General features: G+C 36.8%; 1 protein-coding gene across 3 annotated transcripts in view; it reads right to left on the bottom strand.

The window, feature by feature from the left end:
* The window catches only part of SPOCK3 (SPARC (osteonectin), cwcv and kazal like domains proteoglycan 3), a 212,383-nt gene that overhangs the window by 58,066 nt on the left and 133,392 nt on the right, over positions 1 to 20,925 (bottom strand). For all 3 annotated transcript variants that reach the window (XM_037377278.1, XM_037377287.1, XM_037377295.1), the window contains one exon: positions 14,446 to 14,572. In XM_037377278.1, coding sequence (XP_037233175.1) covers positions 14,446 to 14,572 — 127 coding nt within the window. The remainder of the gene's footprint in view (positions 1 to 14,445; positions 14,573 to 20,925) is intronic.

Raw genomic sequence — 20,925 nt, 5'->3', positions numbered from 1 at the left:
AGAAGCCCAAATTCCCTTGTACTTGTAAACCAAGTTCAAGGTAAATATCATACGTTTCTATATATACACATTTGTCTTTAGAAACCCCCCAAACCATCCTCCTGTGCCCAACTGACCTAATTTTTCAAGTGTGAATGACAGTATGCAATTCATTAATATACGGGGAGGCCACCGATAAAACCTGTGACTTTGGAAAACGTGGTAAACTTCAAATACATAGGAAACCTCCAGGGAAAGCACTAACACGTCAGCACAAATGTCACGTATACACAGGTAAAATCTCTATGTGACGCGAAAAAGAGTATTTGGATAATAATTATACAGTCTAGAAGTTTTCAAATTAGTTGAATTTGATAGTTGCATCTGAACACTTGAACTGGCTGAGCAATCTTGTAGCCATTGAGAAACTGTGAAGGAAAGAAAATGTACTATTAGACTGTAAATGAATGAAAGATGAAGAAAATAAATAATGAGGGGAAATATTATCTCAGAAATCCTAGAAAAACAAGCAGATTTGAAGCTTGGTTTCTGGGCAACTAGAAGAAAGGAGATGGACCATGCTATAGGGTTTTATCAGGCAAATAGTTTCATTCGATGGAGGAATGTCTAGAAAACAGAGATATAGCAGATTCCAAGTACCTTGATTTTACTAAGGCTTGTCACACTTTTTTGTATTGCAACATGGTAAGCCATACTGGGAAGTATGCTATTTGTGTGCTTATGTTGTAAAATGAGTACAAAACTAGTGGGAAGTGGCCCTCAGAGAGCAGGTATCAATGGCTCACTTAAAAGGGAAGGCTGCACTGAGTGGACTTTTGCAAGGCTGAGTCACAACCCTGGAATTATTCCGCCTTATCATAAATGGCTTGGAAGATAAAATAAAAGATATCCTATTAAATATGCAAGACTCTGGAATAACTGTTAAAGATAGTAAGATAATAACTATACTCATATTATTGAAATAGGCTATAAATATAATGCTATTCAATATAGAAAACTGCTATATTGTACTCAGGTAGACATAATAATCATGTTTAAAATAAAACCTATGAAACAACTGGCTAGACATCCGTTCCAAAGGAAAAATAAAAATTAGTGATCATTATGAACAATTGAATGGTATTTAACACCATTACTGTAACAGGATATATAAAGAGGATTGCAACCTACAAAATATGTAAAATAATCCCGCACAGCTCTGGCATTGCTTACAATAGAGCACCCTGCTCAGCTTTGTGACAAGGTTTCAAACAAGACAGGATTTAATTGGAAAATGTAAACAAACAAAAAAAAGTAACAGAAATTATCAAAAGCCTAGCAAACAGTCACTAAGAAACCAAGGAAGAGACTCAAGCAGTGGGGAAGTTCAATGTTGAGAAATGAGGATTCACGTAAAAGCTGTCAAACAGGTAAAAGGCATCTGAAAGATCCCTGAAAAGAATCCCATGACAAATGTTACAAGAAATAATTGGCTTAAATGGCTACAGAAAAGTTTCAGATTAGATACTAAGAAGACTTGCTAATAATAAGGGTGGTGAAGTATTAAAATAAATTGCTGGAGAAGTTTATTGAATCTTAATCACTGTCTTTAGAATCAGGATTAGCTAAACCTGTCAGGAATGACACCTGTGTGGTTTATCTTGCTTTGAGGAAATGAGTGGGCAGGATGGCATCAGGCCTACTCAGTGGGGAAGTACAGGGCAGCCCTGCTCTGGGCACGAACCAGCGTCAAGAGACTATTACTTGCATGAATCTTGTTTATTTGCTGGGGAGATTGAAAGACGTGTAATGAATGAACTAGAGAAAATGCACAAAAGAAAAGGAAAATAACACTTATGCTGGTCGATGGATCTTAGATAACTCCAGCAAAATTCTGTTTGATACTGAGTGTATTTGTGCTCTCCTGAGCTCCTGACACCTGAGATTTGATTTGGGAACATGTTAAGTATTTTTCAATAAACTAAAATAAAATTGAGTTGAACATATAAATGCTTTGTCATGTGAAATACGAAAACAGAAGTCTTTCAATTGGATACCAAAATCTCAGAAATAACTGGTTTTGCTTCCATTTATCTGCAGAACCATCTTCGATTTGTAAAACAAGACACTCATATCACACAGAGGGACTGTGTGTGAGACTGTAAATTAGTTACTATTTGCAGACTTCTCAGAATATACAGGGAATAAGGACATATTAAAGCAGATGAGGAATTTAGTTTAACTGTGTGGCTACTGTGTAATAAAAGACATAAGACTGTACTGAACAGTGCAGAGAAAATAAATTACTGATTAGATACAAGAGAGGAATGTCTGTTTTGTGTGTTAAGTGAATCGAGAGCCCTGTGGAAGAAACGACAACAGAGTTAAGACTGCATCGCACGTCTACCCAAAAAGACAGACAAACAGCGCTTGTGCAATGTTAACTTGGCATTTCCCAGTATTTTATCAATTAGCTTTTTCTCACAGGCTAATTTCCGTTCCTTTTTGAGAATGCTACTACCTCAGAGGTAAGATAACATTTCTCCACCATATTTTTGTCTTGTCAGGACTATCTAGCAGCTTTTAAAATAATTACCTAAAGCTAAGTAATTCTCTCATCTAAGCTAAGCAATTTCTCTGGCAAGCGAGGAACAGAAGCTCACACACTAGTGCCTTCAGATGCCATCTCAGATGCTCCCTCCAGCTCCTCCTTGCCTTCCCCCCATACAGACCATGCAGCTGGAAGCAGAGCTGGTACACCCTACAGATAAAGATGGAGGTCAGCTGCCAGGGCGATCACCTGGCCTCCCAACGCGTACCCCATCCATCACGAGCTTCAAGCCCTTAATATTGAAAGACGGAAGTTTGGAGAGATACATCAACACACACTTTTCTACCATATAACTTTGCAGCATCAATGAAGTGCAAATTCGATGTGAATTACAGTCTTTTAGAAATTTTCATCTGGTGAGGTATATGACACTTACAGAAATGCTTTCTAGAACACCATCATATTTAATGCTGAGCATTTAGTAAATGACTTTTTAGACAACCAATAACTACTACTTATGCAACTGTAGAAAGTGTTTAATCTTTGAAAGGTAACTGTCACTTTTAATTGTACCTTGTCTCAATAATGAGAGCTCTGTAAATGTCCAGGACTTTCCTGTGCATTTAAAATTAAATAGGGCATGCCATCTAATTCTAAGAAAAAAATGAGCTGATGGATAATTAACTTCAGAGTCACCTAATAATTATTAGGTCATATGCTACAAATACTTAATTTGAACACATACTTCCATATAGGGACAAAGTTAATAGTTTTTTTTTCTTATTGTTACCAACTGTGGTCATGACAATGGTTCTGACACCAACCAGTGAGAGGGGAGAGAGTAAGAGGCCCTACTTCTGACTCCTCAGCTCTTCCACACCCTTGTTCACCCGGCTCCAACCAACCTTCCAGGGTATGGAAGAGGAGAATAAGTGATCTAGTGGAGGTGAAAATGGGGATATCGGTAAGCATTGGAGAATTCCAAAATCTTACCACCGTATTAGAAAAGTTGTCCACCACAGCCTTCTGCACTGCTACCTACCAACTGAATGTTCACAGGTCAAGCAGAGAAACCTAGCTGTTATAGTATAAATAAATAAACTGAATGGCTGAGAGAATTTGGAATATCCTCTCAAATTTACATGTTCCTACCAAAAATGCTCACAATTCTTCCCTATTTTCTAGATGATCAACAATGGGCGGTTAGAAGACTTTTGTAGGATAAGAAAAGAGCTCTTTGCTAGAGTACCACAAAGATAAATGCTGAAGAAGAGAATGAAGTGCTTCTTCCAGCATAATCATGTGTCTTATTGGTAGAAATCTCTCCTGTAGAGCTCCCCATTCATGCATCAATACACATCCCTGCTTTCTCTCCGTTTTTAGAACCTGGTATATGACACTGAAAAGATAATCTCTGATTACCAGTACTCAGTACCGTGTGCTTTCAGCTTCATTTCATGCTATTTTGCTTAACCATGTTCCCGATTTTCTCACTTTATACCTGTTTCACAAAGCTTACATACAGTCCCCTGGTCCAAATTTGCTTCTGCTGTTTTTTGTGCAAATTGCTATGTGAAATAATGGCCTCAGATTTGAGCCCTCTAAAGTAAAATATGTAAGAAATTCTGATATGTTTTAACTGGGTTGGTGATTCTTGTCACTAATTATGGGGGCAAGGTGGGCAGAGTGAATGCTGCTCAGGTGATGTTCCAGGTGGAAATCCTTTCAAGGATCCACCTGATTTTCAAATCAGCCATCTGAATTTTCAGGCACCCAACCACTCTGGTAAATATATACATCACCATCTTATTCTATACATTTTGCAAACAGGTAAACTAATATTTTATACCATCAAATCAGCACGTAAAGCTTAATAAATGCGAAGTGACAAAACCCTGAACTACTTGAAAAATACTATTTCCAGTGAATTAAGAAGTATTAATAATAATGCTTCTAGTAATTTTTGTGTAAAAACCCCTTACTATATTACCTCATATCTGAATTAATGTTTCAATATTCCTTAGAGAAAATAAATTCTATAAAAAACAAAGTATTTCAAATATATATTAAAAAAAACCCAAAAAATATTTACGAGTGTGTTTTAAAAAAACGGATTAACAAAAGGGATGAAAATATATAACCATATTACTCTTACCTATATTATTCCTTCTGATCTTGGCTTATTCAAACATTATAAACACTAACACAGTTTTAAAATATACTAATAGCTTCTTGTAAGCGTGCTTAATAAAAAATATCCTTCTGACATACACACACATATATTTCAAGTCTATAAATTCTGGCTCTTATTCAGAGCTCTTGTCCATATAGTCTAAATTTCAGCACTTCATCAGGCTCCTTGTTTCCAATTTCAACATATTTAGCAGACCAAAGCTACAGATGCACCGAATGTTCCCTCAACACCATATGTACATGAGATCCTTGGTGTATCTCATTCCTGGCATTCACCATTTTGTAGTTTGGAGAAAATTTCTAGAGAGATAGAAAAAGGAATATTGCTCAGACAAAACCAACAACATTTTTCAATTTCCCACTTCAAATTTAAAAATTAATATTCAAAGAAAAATTTAAAACGTGAGCAAAACCATTGAATTCTGCTAAAACATCATCTTCATAACACTATATTGGCTCAAAATCAGCCAAAAAAGTTCTTCACTGATTTTCATCTGACACGCAAATTTCTGAGTAATGGCAATGGAAAATGAAAGTAATGGCAAAACTACAAAGCCTTATAAAATATGACACAAATAGCTTGCAAAAGCACGGAATTTTTTGTTAAAAGAATCTGCTTATTGCTTATTAACATGCATTATCACTGTATTTTTAATGTGATAAGGCTTCCTAAGCCATGCTCGCTGATTGCATTAGTAAGTAAACAAGTTCAATTTATGTAATTATCTCTAAGTTGAAATATTTATAAAGTGATATGTGAGCTAAAATAGCATCTAAAGGGCGTGCTCATTAGTCCTCAATTACAGGAAAAATAATGAAAGTAATGAAAGTTATGTGCATGGATATATAGCTAGTCCATGCTGGGTTATCCCATCCAAGATTCTAAGATATTTAAACTATACTATGTCAATTGCGGGGGAAAAAGGGGAAAACAAAAAAATTAATTCTGTATAGCTACTTACATTTAAGTGAAACCTTCATCTGTTTGGCTTGGAAATTTGACATACCACACCTAAGCCCTCAGTGTTCTTACCACCACATTGCCTCTACAGCTCTTAACTCTGTTTTTTCACCCACCTAAGAATGTATGCTAAAATTTATTTTAACTCAAAGAACTGAATTTTATTTATTAAACAGACCCAGACAGAAGGCTCCATGTGCTATCAGTGAAGGAAATGTTTATGAAATTCCACATTCATAACGGTTTTCACCCTGTGAGGCAATAAACGTGTTGTTGCACAAGTGGGAGTTAATATTCCAAAGTACGGCTGGTTTTCCCTGGATTACATGTATCTCTTCTTGAACTTAAAGAGATATATCTTGTGTAGAGATGCTCAAAACTTTCTTAGGTTCTTAAGTTCTTAAGCCTAAATCTTCCTACTTTTTGCTGTTAGTACTTAATTTCTAAAATGTACAAAAGATTTCCCTGTTCTGTCGCAAACATACGTGGATTAAAAACTGGACAAAACAAAGCCAAGGCTCCACATGTAATTTTCTGAATGAAGAGCTAGAGCGGCAAATGTTGCCACAAACCCTAATTTTTATCTTCCACTTAGCCCATGGTGGCCTATGATGTTCTTTTTTTTTTTTTTTCCTCTGAAACTTTGCTATGATTCAGAGGACCCACCTCTGATACTCAGTCATATTTTTCAGTTCGCTGTCTGTCTCTCTCAATTCTCATCACTGTCTAGATCTGTTCTTTCAGGACTTAAGTTATTCCTTCAGACTTTTTTTTCTTGTTTACTCAAGATCTCATGGAAGAGTACATCTGTTTGTTCAGAAATACTCAGTTTCACTTTGATCTCATGATTGATGTAAAAACCCAAGCAAGCAGAGCATGCAGCATTGTCTTAACTTGTGGAAGAGAGGTCTATTGTTACTTGCTTCTTGCAAATTTAGCAGAGGTCAGACAGCTCAGAAGTCATCGGGCATGTAAATAAACACTTCAGACAAGAAATGACCGCAGCTGGGATAGATCACAACCACACCCCTGAAGAAAACTGATGAAGGTAGAATAAAGGCATATTTCCTGAAGGACTCCGTATTCTCAGGAGAACCTTAAGAATTTAGTTGAGGCTAAAACATTCTGAACATCAACAATTCGTTTCTTCAAGGTTTCTTCTTCTTCTTTGGGTTTTCTTAGGGTTTTCCCCCCCCCCCAAGAGGGAGGATGGCACGTGTACATTAACATTTCAAAGGCTCCTGAAGTGAAGAGGAACTTCACAGCAACAGCCAGTGTTGTGAAATTCACAAAACCCAGAAACTTCTGGATGTGTGTTTCCATATGTGGCTTTGGATATTTTAAAGTGAAATCATTTTGGGAGGGAAGTGAATGCAGTTACCAGGCAGCCCATGAGAAAACCTGAATCCCAGACAGCTTTCTGTGGTCTGATTGAAGAACTGTTTTATTTGAGAGCCATAAACGTAATATGCCTGAGCTCTGATAACATGTATTTGTCTAGTATCACAATGTTGAATGCCAAGTATGTCTTATTAAAGCCCACTAAATAAGATCAATATGCATATAACTGAACACCACACAAACATCATCCCCCTTTCAATAATAATTTTAGAATTCTAAATTACAGATGTATTATAAGCAGAAAATCTTAATTATATAAAATCATAGTATACCGGCATCAGAACGTCAGAAATACTGAAAATGTGAAGGAATATTCAAACAATCCTGATATGTCTGAATTTGTTTTCAGTCAAGTATCTACACGGTAATTGGTTCATGTTACAATATTTCATTGCGAGCTTCTCAAAACTGGAAATAATTAGAAAAAAAAAGGCTTAGTCTTGGAAGATGATTCTTTAATGTTACAGATGTTATACCACACTGACATCTGCTAAATTACTAGAACTGAACATTTTTGTTTTCTCTGGGAGAGTATTAGCTTATAGCACTGCTGGTCTAAATTTCCATTACGGTGTCTGATGTTACTACTTGAAATTTCACAGTATTTCAGTTTCTTGCTAAGTGCAAGCATGACCTACATCGACAGTGTGTAAAAATATCTGTTTAGAAGCTGAACACTTTGTCCTGTTTGATTAAGAAATTTAATTGCAAGTTCTAAAAAAAAATAATTTGAATAATTACATTTTTTTCTAGTAATTTTCATTTCATTTGCTGTTCTGTAGCTGTTCAAATGCTTCCTGTTCTGTTAATTGCTGAAGAAACTGAAATGGCTAAGTAATGTTAAGGACATCTTTTCTGCCTGCTACATCTAAGTTGTTCCAAAACCCTTCTTAAAAAGAAAAATAGAACTGATTTTTAAGTAAATTAAAGATGCAGAAAACGGGAACAGGCTCTGTTTTAAAGCAACAAAATGATCCATGGGTTCACTGCTACTTGATAAGCATACATTTACATTCCACTGTGATTAAGAGGAGACAAGGAGACATATTCAAGGAAAAAAACCCTCAAGGTTCCAAGGTTTAGTGCACTGGATGTCTGATTTAAATATGCTGTAAAAACAAATGGTGCATTGGAATTCAGAAAAAAATATAGAAGAAAAAAAGACAGCCAGCATTTAAGTTAAATTTTTGGGTGGGTTTTTGGTTTTTTTTTTTGTTGTTGTTCTTTGTTTGTTTTAAGGTACCATTGTGTAGCTACATGTTTTATCCTACAGGATATTTAGGAAAATGGCCCCCTTTAAGGATCCAAACTTACTGACTTCCATGGCACACTGGTGATAGGGAGAGAGAGGGAAACTGCTTTCTTGGGGGGGGGGGGGGGGGGAAGTATAATCCTCCCATTCATACACCTATAGTAAAATGAGAAATGTCTTTTTGGTATATTTTCTTCCATTTCCTCACATATCTGGAGTGCCGCCTTGAGTACAAGGACAATGTAGATGGCCATGGCTCTCCCTTGCCCTTGGGACAGGAAAAAGAACATTCCAAGGAGAACAGGATGAGATGTCCGGGGTGGGATATAAGGCTTTCAGAGACACGAGAACAGAAATACACCACGCACCACTAAACTTCCTCCTTTACAGGAAGTGCTTACATGCATTTTCCATACTACCTCCTACATCAGCACACTTTAGTGTCTTCTTTCAGAGCATTATTACTGTAATATTTTAATATTTTCGCTGGGCCAAGACCTGAGCCAGTTTTCTTGTTTGCCATTTGCCACTTTCAATCTCATCTTCTTTAATCCCGTTCTTATAATAGATTGTCTGCTACAAACTCTCAAAATTTGTTTTGAAACATCTCAAAATAGGTTGACATCATCTTGTTTCATGCCCACCATCTTTAACTGCTCTCATTCTTCCCTTACAAAAAAGTTCTTTTAGATTTGTTTTGGAAAAAATGCCCAAACAAAAGCCTCCAAGATCATAAAAACCCTCTTACTCCACAATTTCTACCCTCTTTATACTCCTCTCCACCGAAATCATGCTCACTAATGAGCTTCTGCTTGGTAAAAGTGAGATAATCTTCTCTTTTCGGCCCCTGCCTGCAACCAGCACAGCTCACCAACATCTTCTCCACTGTTTTCTCAGGTGCCTTAATGTTTCAGACAGGTACACCAACTTAAGAACATTATTTATTGTCTCCTAATGCTGCAGAGACACCTTTCTATTTGTTTCTTTTCAGAACTGCTTTCTGCTCCCCACTACCACCCCACAAGCATATACGCCCATGTTCAGCTCCTATGTATTTCTGCCTGTATACGATGTGGATACATTCTCCTGGAAAAGAATTCTTGTGCCAAAATTATTCTGATTACTTTAACTGTTAGTTCTAGTTACATTTTGAATACTATTTTCAAAAGATTAACATTTGCTGGTTAACGTTACCATTCAGGGAAAGACCGTTCTCCAGGTAAGTATGGGTGTCTCTAATGCAACCCAAAAGTTTAAGACATCTGAATCCTTATCCTCCCAACTTCACTCCAAGCAATTTGATTTTTCTTGTTTTACTGGTTGTCCTGTTTGACAGTGAACACACAAATTTAGATTTTCATGAACAGGTTCTGAATGTGAGCTCTTTCTACATACATTATTTTGTACCAGTATACTGCTGCTGTGATATGAGAGTTATTTAATGAACAGTGACACTTGTTCACTTTCCCCTACTTGTCCTATTCTTTTATTGGTTTGTCCTTCTAGCCTAGATTGTTTGTATTCTAGAGAAAACTCAATACTGTCTTAAAAATCAACGTGAAGGCATTACATACATGAAGGCTTAAGAAAATGTTTTATAGATCATAAAGCAGTGATTTTTAACTTTTATTGAAGTATTAAAGTTTATGTATATTTTAATGTAAATCCAATATATAATTCCATATTAAACAAACACAGCATTCTGAAAAAGAAAAAAGGGAACCAAATTCAATTCTTGCTAGTATAAATACGTCATCCTAGTCTAGGAAATACTGAGCTGCTCAGAATTTCAAAATATTGAAGATTCCATAAAGTAATTTGTCATCTAAAGTACCATCTCCATTCTCTACAGCTTTAGCAGCTATTTTGAATGCAGTTGATAAAAAAAGATATCAGTTACATATCATTTGGAATTTTTAGTACATCAGCCTATTTGGAAAACTGGATTAATTAAAGTGAGTCACTGTTCTGACATTTCTCTGCCTGCTTTTGAGTCCCACATCGTATCAATTTACAGGTTCCAGACAAAATTTCAGGCATTGCTGGCAAAACCCATTGATGGCAGATGCTGGAAAACCAATCTTTATTTCCTGATTTTTGTTATTGTTAACCTTTTTTTAAGCATTTAAACAATAAACAAGGAGTCTCCACCACTTCTGTAAAGATCCGTTTATCCTGATCATGCACACTCCATGAATCACTAAGACAGACACATTTTATCTCACTGACTACTGGTCAGTCTCAGTCAAGAAAGTTTGCTGCCAGGTTGGGGGGTTTTGGTGGGGTTTTTTTGGGTGGTGGTGGAAGGAGGGCTGGTTGTGGATTTTTGGTTGATGGGGTTTTTTTTTATTATTTGGTAAATAAACCTGTTTTTTGGCAATGTACCTCAGCCATAAGCCCTTCGTCATAACAGTCCAATGCAGATTTGGTCTGTAGAAGGCTTTAAAGTTATCCACTTGAACAGGGTGATGTTGGCTGGGGGTTGTGCTTGGGAACTGGACAGAGACATGAATCTTTATACAGAGAGGCCCATTTTAACAAAAGCTGCTTTTATGAGAAAAACAGATCCGTGCTGGCAGAGCACCTGGAAAAAGCTGCTGCTTCCAGCTGCAAAAATATGGACCAGCATGCTGTCAAATAATTTATTTCAGAGAGATTACATTATTTTATTACTAAAGATGGCAGGCAATGATTTAACCTTATTATTTTTGGCTACATTTCAACTGACAGTAAAGTCTACAGCAGATTGCTTAGTAACAAGGCAGATAAACACTGAAAGGCATAATGGAGTAGCCCAATTTAAAAAGTAAGACTGACATACATTGGATCAGGTTTGTGAAAATTACTTTCATTTCCTATTAGTAAATAGTAGATATATTTCTATAAATCTTTTCTGAAGTAGAAAGGAGATGTCAACAGCTCAGGCATGTGGCCTGAAAACTCACAATAACCTAATAAATAATTTTAAATCAATTAAACTTTCATAACAGGACCACATTTAAAATAACAAAGATTAAAAATGTTGATGCTTATTTTTTATGCTTCCTCCACACAAGCTGTCTTATGCCAAACACACTGCTAAGAGATACAAATTATCAAGTAAAAGTCTTAAGAATACCTAAAAGGCATAAAGGCAGCAATACTTTTAAAAAGAAAAATGTTAAAATAAGGATAACCTGAGAACAAAAAACTAGGAATTTAGGTTCATGTAAAATTATAAACAGAATTTGGATAAACAACCAGTACCAAACTTCCTCCTTCACACAGTGATTCTATGTACTGCCTCTCTTTTCACCCTTTAATGAGAAAGAAATCATAACTTGGGAGATTGAGGAAAACATTTGAATATTGAAGAAATCTTAATCCACATATCTATCTTTAAATATCTGACTGTTTGCTTTTCTGTACCTTTTCCATCTTTGAGAAACTAGTTTAGAAAAATCCATTATTTTTGCTATTTACACCTAATAGGGATGCCATGAATCACATGAAGTTTTCATAGGTAGGAGAAAAAATATTTCATAAAAAAAATCAGTGTCAATATGAAACCAAATCGAGCAAATTGTTGCTAACAATAGAACTGATCTAGGACTTACTGCCAAGATGATTCTGGAACAAGATCATGAGGCAATGAGCATATTCTAAAGATTAATTGATTTCTGTGGTACTTTCCATTCAAAATACTCAAAACATTGCTCATTGATTGTATTTAAGGTTAGATTTTGTTACAGCGGGACTACTTGTTGAACATGTTCAGCCTAAGAAAACTTCAGCCTATGATACCAGACAGCAGAGCTGTAATGAAAATATGCAAAAACCACTCAAAAGACAATTTATCTGATGCATGACCATACATTCTTTCCCTTGAGGCCATCTTTCAGAAGGCCCAGTTATAAAAAAAGTACAATATGTGAGAACTGTTCCAGCAGAAGCATCCAAGCCTGAGCAGCAGCATCTCATCCACAGTTACACCAGCTTTACTGTATGCATGCTGGAGAGCAGAGAGTTGCATCCCTAGGTAAAGTAACAGCAGGAGGTGTGTTGCTGCCACAAAACACCCCATCCAAGCTGCACTCTGTGTCCTTTTCCCCCCACCTACTAATCCCAGGAAAGACGAAGCTAAACACAGGGTGCAAAAGCTGTCCTGGTATCAGAGGCCACGTTTTTCCTGGAGAATGGATGGGGTGCAAAATATATAGGGGTACCAAAGCCCTATGCTACAGCACTGTTTGAGAATTCCTAGGGTTAAAATGAATAACCTTCAAGGTATAACTTTCAAGTGCCAAAGTTTAGAGAAGCGCAGAAGGTAAAACTAGGATAATGAAGTGTAACACACACGCAGTATTATTTAAAGGCTATTAGATAAAAGTTGTTTGTAACACCACCCTGGTAAAGAAATGGCAGGATCTCTTTATACTGAATTTCTTCTCGCATAATAATTAATGTTCACTTTGATTACTCAACATCTCAGCACGTCATATTTTTACTTCAATATTCTTGCAATGCTAATAATGAATATCTTTTCCTGTACACCGCATGTGACCAATTGTGGGCTGAGATCACAGTAAACCTGACCTGGCCTCCTAGAACAAATAGGAAACAAAACATCCTTACCTGACTGTGGATAAACTTAATTTAGAAGTTAACCTTTCTTTCTACACTGTGTACCTGTTGTATCTTTTTTTTTTCCCAAAAAAGCAAAAAACATGTATGAAATATTTATAGCTACATAATTTAATACACACATTTGCATGGGCTTGGCCTGAAAATGGAGGGCATTCTCCCAAAGTAGTATCCATCCTGTAACTGCCAGCTGCCTGGCTTTGTCCTATAATACCATTACTATTTACAGAGTTTTCAGAAAATTTATTCTACAATTTCCCATAGTCATTGACAAATGCATTCTAAATACAAGAAAATTGCTATATAAACTCCAACTGGAGCTTGACGATACAAAGAAACTAAACTTGCCTGGAGTAAAGGAACACAAATATTCATCTTTATGTCAATTTTTAAAACGACTGTTCCTGAAATAACCTTGCAAATACTTTCCTTAAAATGCTATATGGAATTTTGTTATATATATATAAGCAACAAACACAGAACTTATCCATCTCTATCAATTTAATCTAGAAGAATCTGCATCATTAGTATTATTACTATATTTGTCTTGAAGATACTATCTACTATTAGAAACACTTCCTTAGGGGAACGACATGATGTCAGAATGACAGAATACAGCAGCTCCTCTTGCGCTACTGAACTGCATGCTATTTCTGACAAAAACAGGTTCATCAAGAGTACACATTTGTTTCTCCTAGAGAGGATTCCATTGTTAATATTGGCCGAACATTCTTCCACTGCAAGTTTTAAGACATTGCTAAACAATTTCATTTGTTTTCAGCATTATGAAGTCTCCCCTACCTCGTAAGTTTCACCTGAGCGCTGTACTAATGCAGTCCCACGTTTTTTGGGCTTCAGCACATTATCTTTTCTTCAAAAAAGGTTAGGTAAACCAACAGTAACATTTTTTTAATTACTATTCTGTCTCCAAATAAGTATGACAGAAAAGACAGGAGGGTTCAGGAATACAGAAAGATTTGATTACGATCTCAAAATACACAAAATGCTGCTCAAGAAGGAAAGATATGAAACAATTACTTACACGACTACATTTTTCACCTGGGTCTGTTGCATCTATACCTAGGTGCTTGGAATGTGAAGTATCCCCTCAACAGTTAACTGGAAAATATGATTTAACGTGTTTATCCTACCCCTAACTGGCCACATGCAACTCGTCTTCTTTACCCAACACCCTGTCTTGGTTTCTGTGGCAGACGGTCTTAACCTGGAACTCCTCCGACTGGGGAGCACTCGTACGCTGGCAGCCTTTGGGTGCTACTCTTTCAAGCTGCTTAGGATTTGCTACCATTCTACTTTTTTTGTCTTATGATATACTAGAATTGCTGTAAGTTGCAGTCTGTAATATATTTTTTTAGTCAAAACAAATAAATGGTGATTCATGTTACAATACAGTATTTTACTTTCCAAGAGCTGGAATTGACTGGTACAATGAAATAATAATTTAGTTCTTTATTTAATTCTTACCTGAGAAGAATATGTGTGACCATCTGATCCACAAACAGGATTGGTATAAACTACTGGACACTGCTTGCAGTTTGATGAAATGGGACCACCCCTCCACTGTTTATGGCCTAAACCAGCCTCTTTCATACTGTAAGTAAACAAAAAGTATGTAATTCTGATAAGCAGTAGTAAAAATAGAACATATTCAGGGTATTTTAATGAGCTTTTATAAACAGTAAGCCATACATAATTTCAGCTGTAAAGTTTTCTTCTAAGTAAAGAGCTCCCAGTCTTTGGTATGCACTCGCTCACCTTTGTACGTTACGCACTACCGTGATACTTGATACCTGTGTATTATTTCACTTTCTAAGACATCCTGGTAGAAAAAGACGATTAAGATGATGCTCTGGTGACTGTTAAACTGAAATATGTCTGATTTGTATGATATTTAGGTTTTGTTTTGTTGTTATTAAATATTATTAATGGAGCTGTTGTATTGATACTGGTGTTTAAGGAAGTAACATTTAGGTATCAGAAAATTCTATCATAAATACTTACATTGGAACAGGTATGTGGTCATTCAGGATACTGTTTGCCCACCTTTGATCACTGCCTTTCACAGCTTACATTTCATAAAATTCAGACTCTAGCACCCAATGTAAAATTCAAGAGGAAAAAAAAAAAGCCAATCCACAGCAGCACAGAATTGTTCTGCAAAAGCATGTATACATGCTTATGCAAACAGACAGATATAGCTAGATGGATCAGTTTAACCCAGGAAAAAAGCTACGCTGGGTCAGATTAAAAGTCTAAAATAAGTTACTGACACTTCCTCAGACTGCTCTGAGTCCTCAGACTAGTACCACCAGCATTCAGTCATTTGTGATACATGGCCATTCTCAGATAAACATGTTTCCTCTCTGTAGCTTTGAATTAATGTTTATTCATGATTTTTTCCAATAGCTTTTTGCAACTATGAAAGCATTTAGCAGCCACTATATCCTGAAACAGATGTTTTATGAAAGCCGCCTGATCCATAGGCTGACCTGCAATATGTTTTATATATTAACAACTTCCATATAAATAGGAAAATAGAACAATAATGCATGATTTTTATATTGTGTTTTCTGCTTGGGATCTTATGGAGAAATCTACAAATTATTATGCTCAGAATACAGCAATGATTTATCAGGACACACTCAAGTAGTGAAACAAAATCAAACAATGAGGCAGAACTCTTTCAGCTTGGCTCACGTACCGATAATCAAGAACTGTTTTGCTAATTAACCATGAATCACTGTTTGAGAAGAATTTGTCTGGAGTAATAACAAGAAATGAAACCAGAGAAAATAAACTCCTCATCCTCTGCTTTTACGATGTGCAGAGTAAAAGGCCCAAAGCATACACCTAACAGTAAACCGAAGATGATCAGAACCAAAACCCCACTTCTCAGCAATACTAATGCTTTAATGCTCTTCGTAATTTTGGGTGTAAAATTGTTTTTTAAGAAGAAAAAAAACACAAACATGTAAGTTATAGAAATTTACATTCAGATTGTGTTTTATGGTGAAATTTTGAACTGCGCAGATATTTTCACAGTGTAAACAGGAACCTGGAATATGTTGTACACAGAAATTATCAGTTATTGCTGAAAAAGCCAGTAATAGCTTTAATTACATGTAGCATAATGAGCAGTAAAATATTTGTACAGGAAGTTTTCACATCCATCAGGAAGTATAAAAAGAGGAGACAATTCAGACATAACCACACTAATTCATAACAAATAACAATCCCTTCTGTTGAGTTGTATCATTTGAAGACTAAAGTATAAACCCTTTAACTTCTATTAAAGAAAAGCAAATTTGAACTGTATCTTTGCTTATGTATAATATATAGCAATAATTTGACTATTATTGCTCCTCTCACTTGAGAGATTTCCCATCATCCACATGAGCTCCAGCGTAATTCGATTATCTAGATGGCTGCATCTTTCTCTTACTTCTTGTTACTTTTATAGCTCACAATTTTCCAGAAGTGCCCCAGTAGCCTGAGTTTACCTACAGGATCAGAGTCCTAACTATCAACCCAATGCAATTTCTATTTATCTGAGATACAGTAACTTTAAAACACTGCATAAATCAATTGCAAAAGTTCCAGACATCAACAGGGAGAGCCCTACTGATATCAGGGGGAAAATAAAATAAATAAATAAATAAATAAAATTGGAAGCAGGATTTGTGAGACATGCAGGGGCTGTTGGGTGAAAGACAGGCTAGTGGTGATTACTGGGGTTTAGCATCCTGCACCCTTGTACTTGCTCTCAATGAAGTTTAAAGACAAGAAAAGAGAGGGACCTGGGGGTGGCGTGTGGGTGATGATGAAGAAAAAAGCCCTTTAAATTGAGGAAAACAGGTAAGTACAATCACCTAAAGGAAGGAAAAGAGAACAGTATGTTTCAGGAAGGACCACAAGGCAGGTGGACGCTAGAACAAGTTCAGGACAGGGAAACTGCAGGTCTGTGACAGCCAGTGGAGACGTATAAAAAAAATGGAAAATATTTTAGTAGGTCAGAGAGCTTCCCTTCTCTCAACTAACCTCTGCTTTGCTAGGCTCTTCAGTGCAGGCCTTCCCAGGGCACCCACTTAGGGTGAAGAGAGTCAGGTTTCCTGTTACATACAGAACCCACCTGAGACCTTCAGCAGATCACTTCTCAAAATCTTGGTTTCTATATAACGAATAATAATTTTTGACAAAACAGAAATATCTGTATTTTTCCAAATTCAGAATGGAAGTTGTAATGATAAATAAATGATAAATAATATTACTTTGAAGGCAGCAATACAGAAATACATGGTCATGGAAACGCTTTGTATGGACATATGTCCAGAAGCTTAAGTACAATAATGCAGAAACTAGATTTCTGTATTACCAGAGCTGCCAAACAGCTAATTATTGATTGTCAGTCACTGAAGTGACAGGCAAATATGAAAAGTCAATTAAAAACATTTTTAATACTAATTATGGTAGATGCACGTACTTCATAAACTATATTAATAATGCCTTTTACTTCTATATCCAAAAATTTCCTTTCACCGTTATTATCTAATTGCATTCGACTTGTTCCTGTTGACTAGTTCTTTGTTACCAGGCAGTGTGGGTGCTTTTTTTTTTTGGAAACTAGGCGATGAGGATACATAGAAACTATTGACATGGAAGTGAGAAACTATTTTGGTGATATAAATCACCTTGAACTAACATCATTGCTGTATGTCCACAACGTCATGAAATAAGATACAGAAAGACTGCTTAACTACAAAATAAATAATTGGTTACTGTTTGCTTAAGATATCCATATAAAGAAATATATTTTTATATTTTTAAATGATAGGAAAAGAAATAGTAAACAAAGAAATCTGTTACTTTACTGGAAAAATCACTTTCCCTTTTCTTTTCCTTTTATTTATTATTTTTCAATACAATAATCAAGAAAAAAACTCAGATCACTGCAACTTGCAATTACTAAAATTCTGCTATTTAGTTTTGTGATTTGTGATTATTTTGCCAAAATAAATATACGATGTCATGTAAAAGCCAACCTCTTCCACTGACAAATTTTATACTTCTAAATTTCCTGAAAAAGGCTTTGGAAACCATGTAATAATAAAATACCTACTACTGAATACACAGGCTCTGCCTTAACTTACACCTAAAGGGTAAAATCAAATATATGGGTTTAATTTAACAGGAAAGTTGTGATTGCATTAATTTGCATACACCAAATTGTGCATATGCTTTTATACTGCGTATGCAACAGCATGCCTAGAAACATAATTAGCCAATCTGCCCAATTACCCTAGCCTATGTACCTGTTTGCATACATAAACTTACCTTTCTGTATACAGAGTGATTGGGCCTGCAAATACTTTGAGAATGCTTAATGTAACCCAAGGAAAATTTAGCTGCAAGCAACTCTTTGGCAACGTGACTTATTTAATGATACCTATAAATGCACAAGTGCCCAATTCACTTGAAAAATATTAAATTATATACCAGATTTGAGAATATTCAAAGACAGGTCTACAAATACAGACTGACAGAAACAAATCTGACTTATTTAAACCCTAATCTTTCAAAGAACTCTTGTAACTCTTCTCTGATAACTACATTTGCACTTTTTAGAGCTTTTAGAATTATCCCAACTTAAGAGACTGACTGATTATGTTTTACCATGGCCTTTGAGGGACACAATCAGACTTTGTCAGAATAACTTAGTAAGGAAATACACTTCTAGCACAAAGTCTAATTTGCTTTCATTAGAGAAACCTGGATTACCTTCAAAGTTCCCTTTTCATATGGAAGCATCCTGGAAGAAAACTACAGCTGTCAATACATTGTGGAGATGTTTCTTTCAAATGTCAAAGGAAACCAAGATCATAGTGCCAATCTCTGTGTGTCTATGTTTATATTATTTTGACATGCTTCCTTATTTTGCACTATTCCTAACAAATACAAGAAAAATCTGTATTAAGAAACTAAAAATAATGAAAAGATGAGACAAAAAGTTAACAAAGTTAATATGGGAATCAAAATACATTGTAGCAACTTTAAATTAACAGTGTTGGCAAGATGTTTGTGTTTATTGATGGACCATCATAATGTATACCAGGTAGATGTAGGATTATAGAAATTCAGCTATTATTTATCCCCAGCATCTGCACTGAATACATTAGATTAGAAAATTATGCATGATCTGTCATTTTTGTAAGGATCATAAAGCATACATACTCAGTATGTAATACAGAATTTAGAAAAATATTTCTTTCTGTGCATGTAGAGAGAAAGTACTATTTACTTATTTGCACCAGAGAAGAAAAAGAAACAGATATCTTAAAGATATCCAATTCTTACTACACCCCTTCCCCTACTACATGTATTATTAAAAAAGATATAAACTTTTTTTAAAAAATTATGGTACTTTCTTACCTTACTGTCACACAGCTCTAATATTTTCAGTAAAATTCTGCTTAATTTTGCCAAGTAAAAAACCAGTATTTCATTCCAAATGTGCACATACTAAACTAAAATCAAAACAAAACAGCCTTATGTATTTTAAAGGAAAACAGTTTTAAGTAATGCTGCTGGAATTTCCTGGAATAGTATTTGCTTCATTTTGACTGAGTGAATGAGGTGCTATAGCATTTTAATGAAACAGAAAAAACAAAGAATGCACAACATCAATCATAGTATCATTGAATGGTTTGGGTTGAAAGGGAGCTTGAAAATCATCTCCTTCCAACCCCCCCCCCACAGGCAGGGACCCCTCCCACCAGCCCAGGCTGCCCCCAGCCATGTCCAGCCTGGCCCTGAGCCCTGCCAGGGATGGGGCACCCAAGCTGCTCTGGGCAGCCTGGGCCAGCGCCTCACCACCCTCACGGGGAAGGATTTCTTCCTAGTAAGTAACCAAAATCCACCATCTTACCATCTGTCAGCTGAAAGCCATTCCCCCTTGTCCTATCACTGCAGGCCCCTGTAAAAAGTCCCTCTCCAGCTTCCTTACTACCCTCCTTTTTGGTACTGGGAGGCTGCTGTAAGGTCTCCCCGGAGCCTTCTCTTCTCCAGGCTGAACACCCCCAACTCTCTCAGCCCGTCTTCACAGGAGAGGTGTTCCAGCCTCTGATCAGCTTCCCGGACCTCCTCTGGGCTTGCTCCAACAGGTCCATGTCCCTCTTTTGTCGGGGGTTCCAGAGCTGAACGCAGTACTCCAGAGGTGGGGTCTCACGAGAGTCAAGTAGAGGGCGAGAATTACCTCCTTTGACCTGCAGACAACGCTTCTTCTGATGCAGCTCAGGATACGATTGGCTTTCTGGGCTGCAAGTGCACATTGCTGGGTCACACTGAGTTTCTTGTCCATAAGCACTCCTAAGCCTTTCTCCTCAGGGCTGCTCTCAATCCATTCTCCAGCCAGCCTGTATCTGTGCAGGGACTGCCCCGCCCCAACCCACGGGCAGGATCCTTGGACTTGGCCTTGATCAAATTCCTAAAGTTCACATGGACCTACCTCTCAAGCCTGTCAAGGTCCCTCTGGATGGCATCCCTTCCCTCCAGCATGTTGGCTGTCCCACACAGCTTGGTGCCGTTGGCAGACTTGATGAGGGTGCACTCAATCCCACTGGTCCATGTTGCCAACAAAGATGTCAAACAGCGCTGGTCCCAATATTGACCCCCGAGGAATGCCACTCGTCAATGGTCTCCACTTGGACATCGAGCAGCTCTTTGGGTGTGACCATGCAGCCATTTCCTTACCCACCGACCAGTGCCCCTGTCAAATCCCTGTCTCTCCAGTTTAGGGGCAAGGACGTCATACAGGACAGTATCAAATGCTTTGCACAAGTCCTGGTAGATGACATCACTCACCCCGCAGCCTACAACACGGAAACTCCATGACAGAATGTGACCAGATTTGTCAGGCACGATTTGGCCTTAGTGAAGCCATATTGGCTA

Source organism: Falco rusticolus, chromosome 1 (assembly GCF_015220075.1).
Source record: "Falco rusticolus isolate bFalRus1 chromosome 1, bFalRus1.pri, whole genome shotgun sequence".
Classification (NCBI taxonomy): Eukaryota; Metazoa; Chordata; class Aves; order Falconiformes; family Falconidae; genus Falco; species Falco rusticolus.
This window is presented reverse-complemented; position numbering and strand designations above follow the sequence as displayed.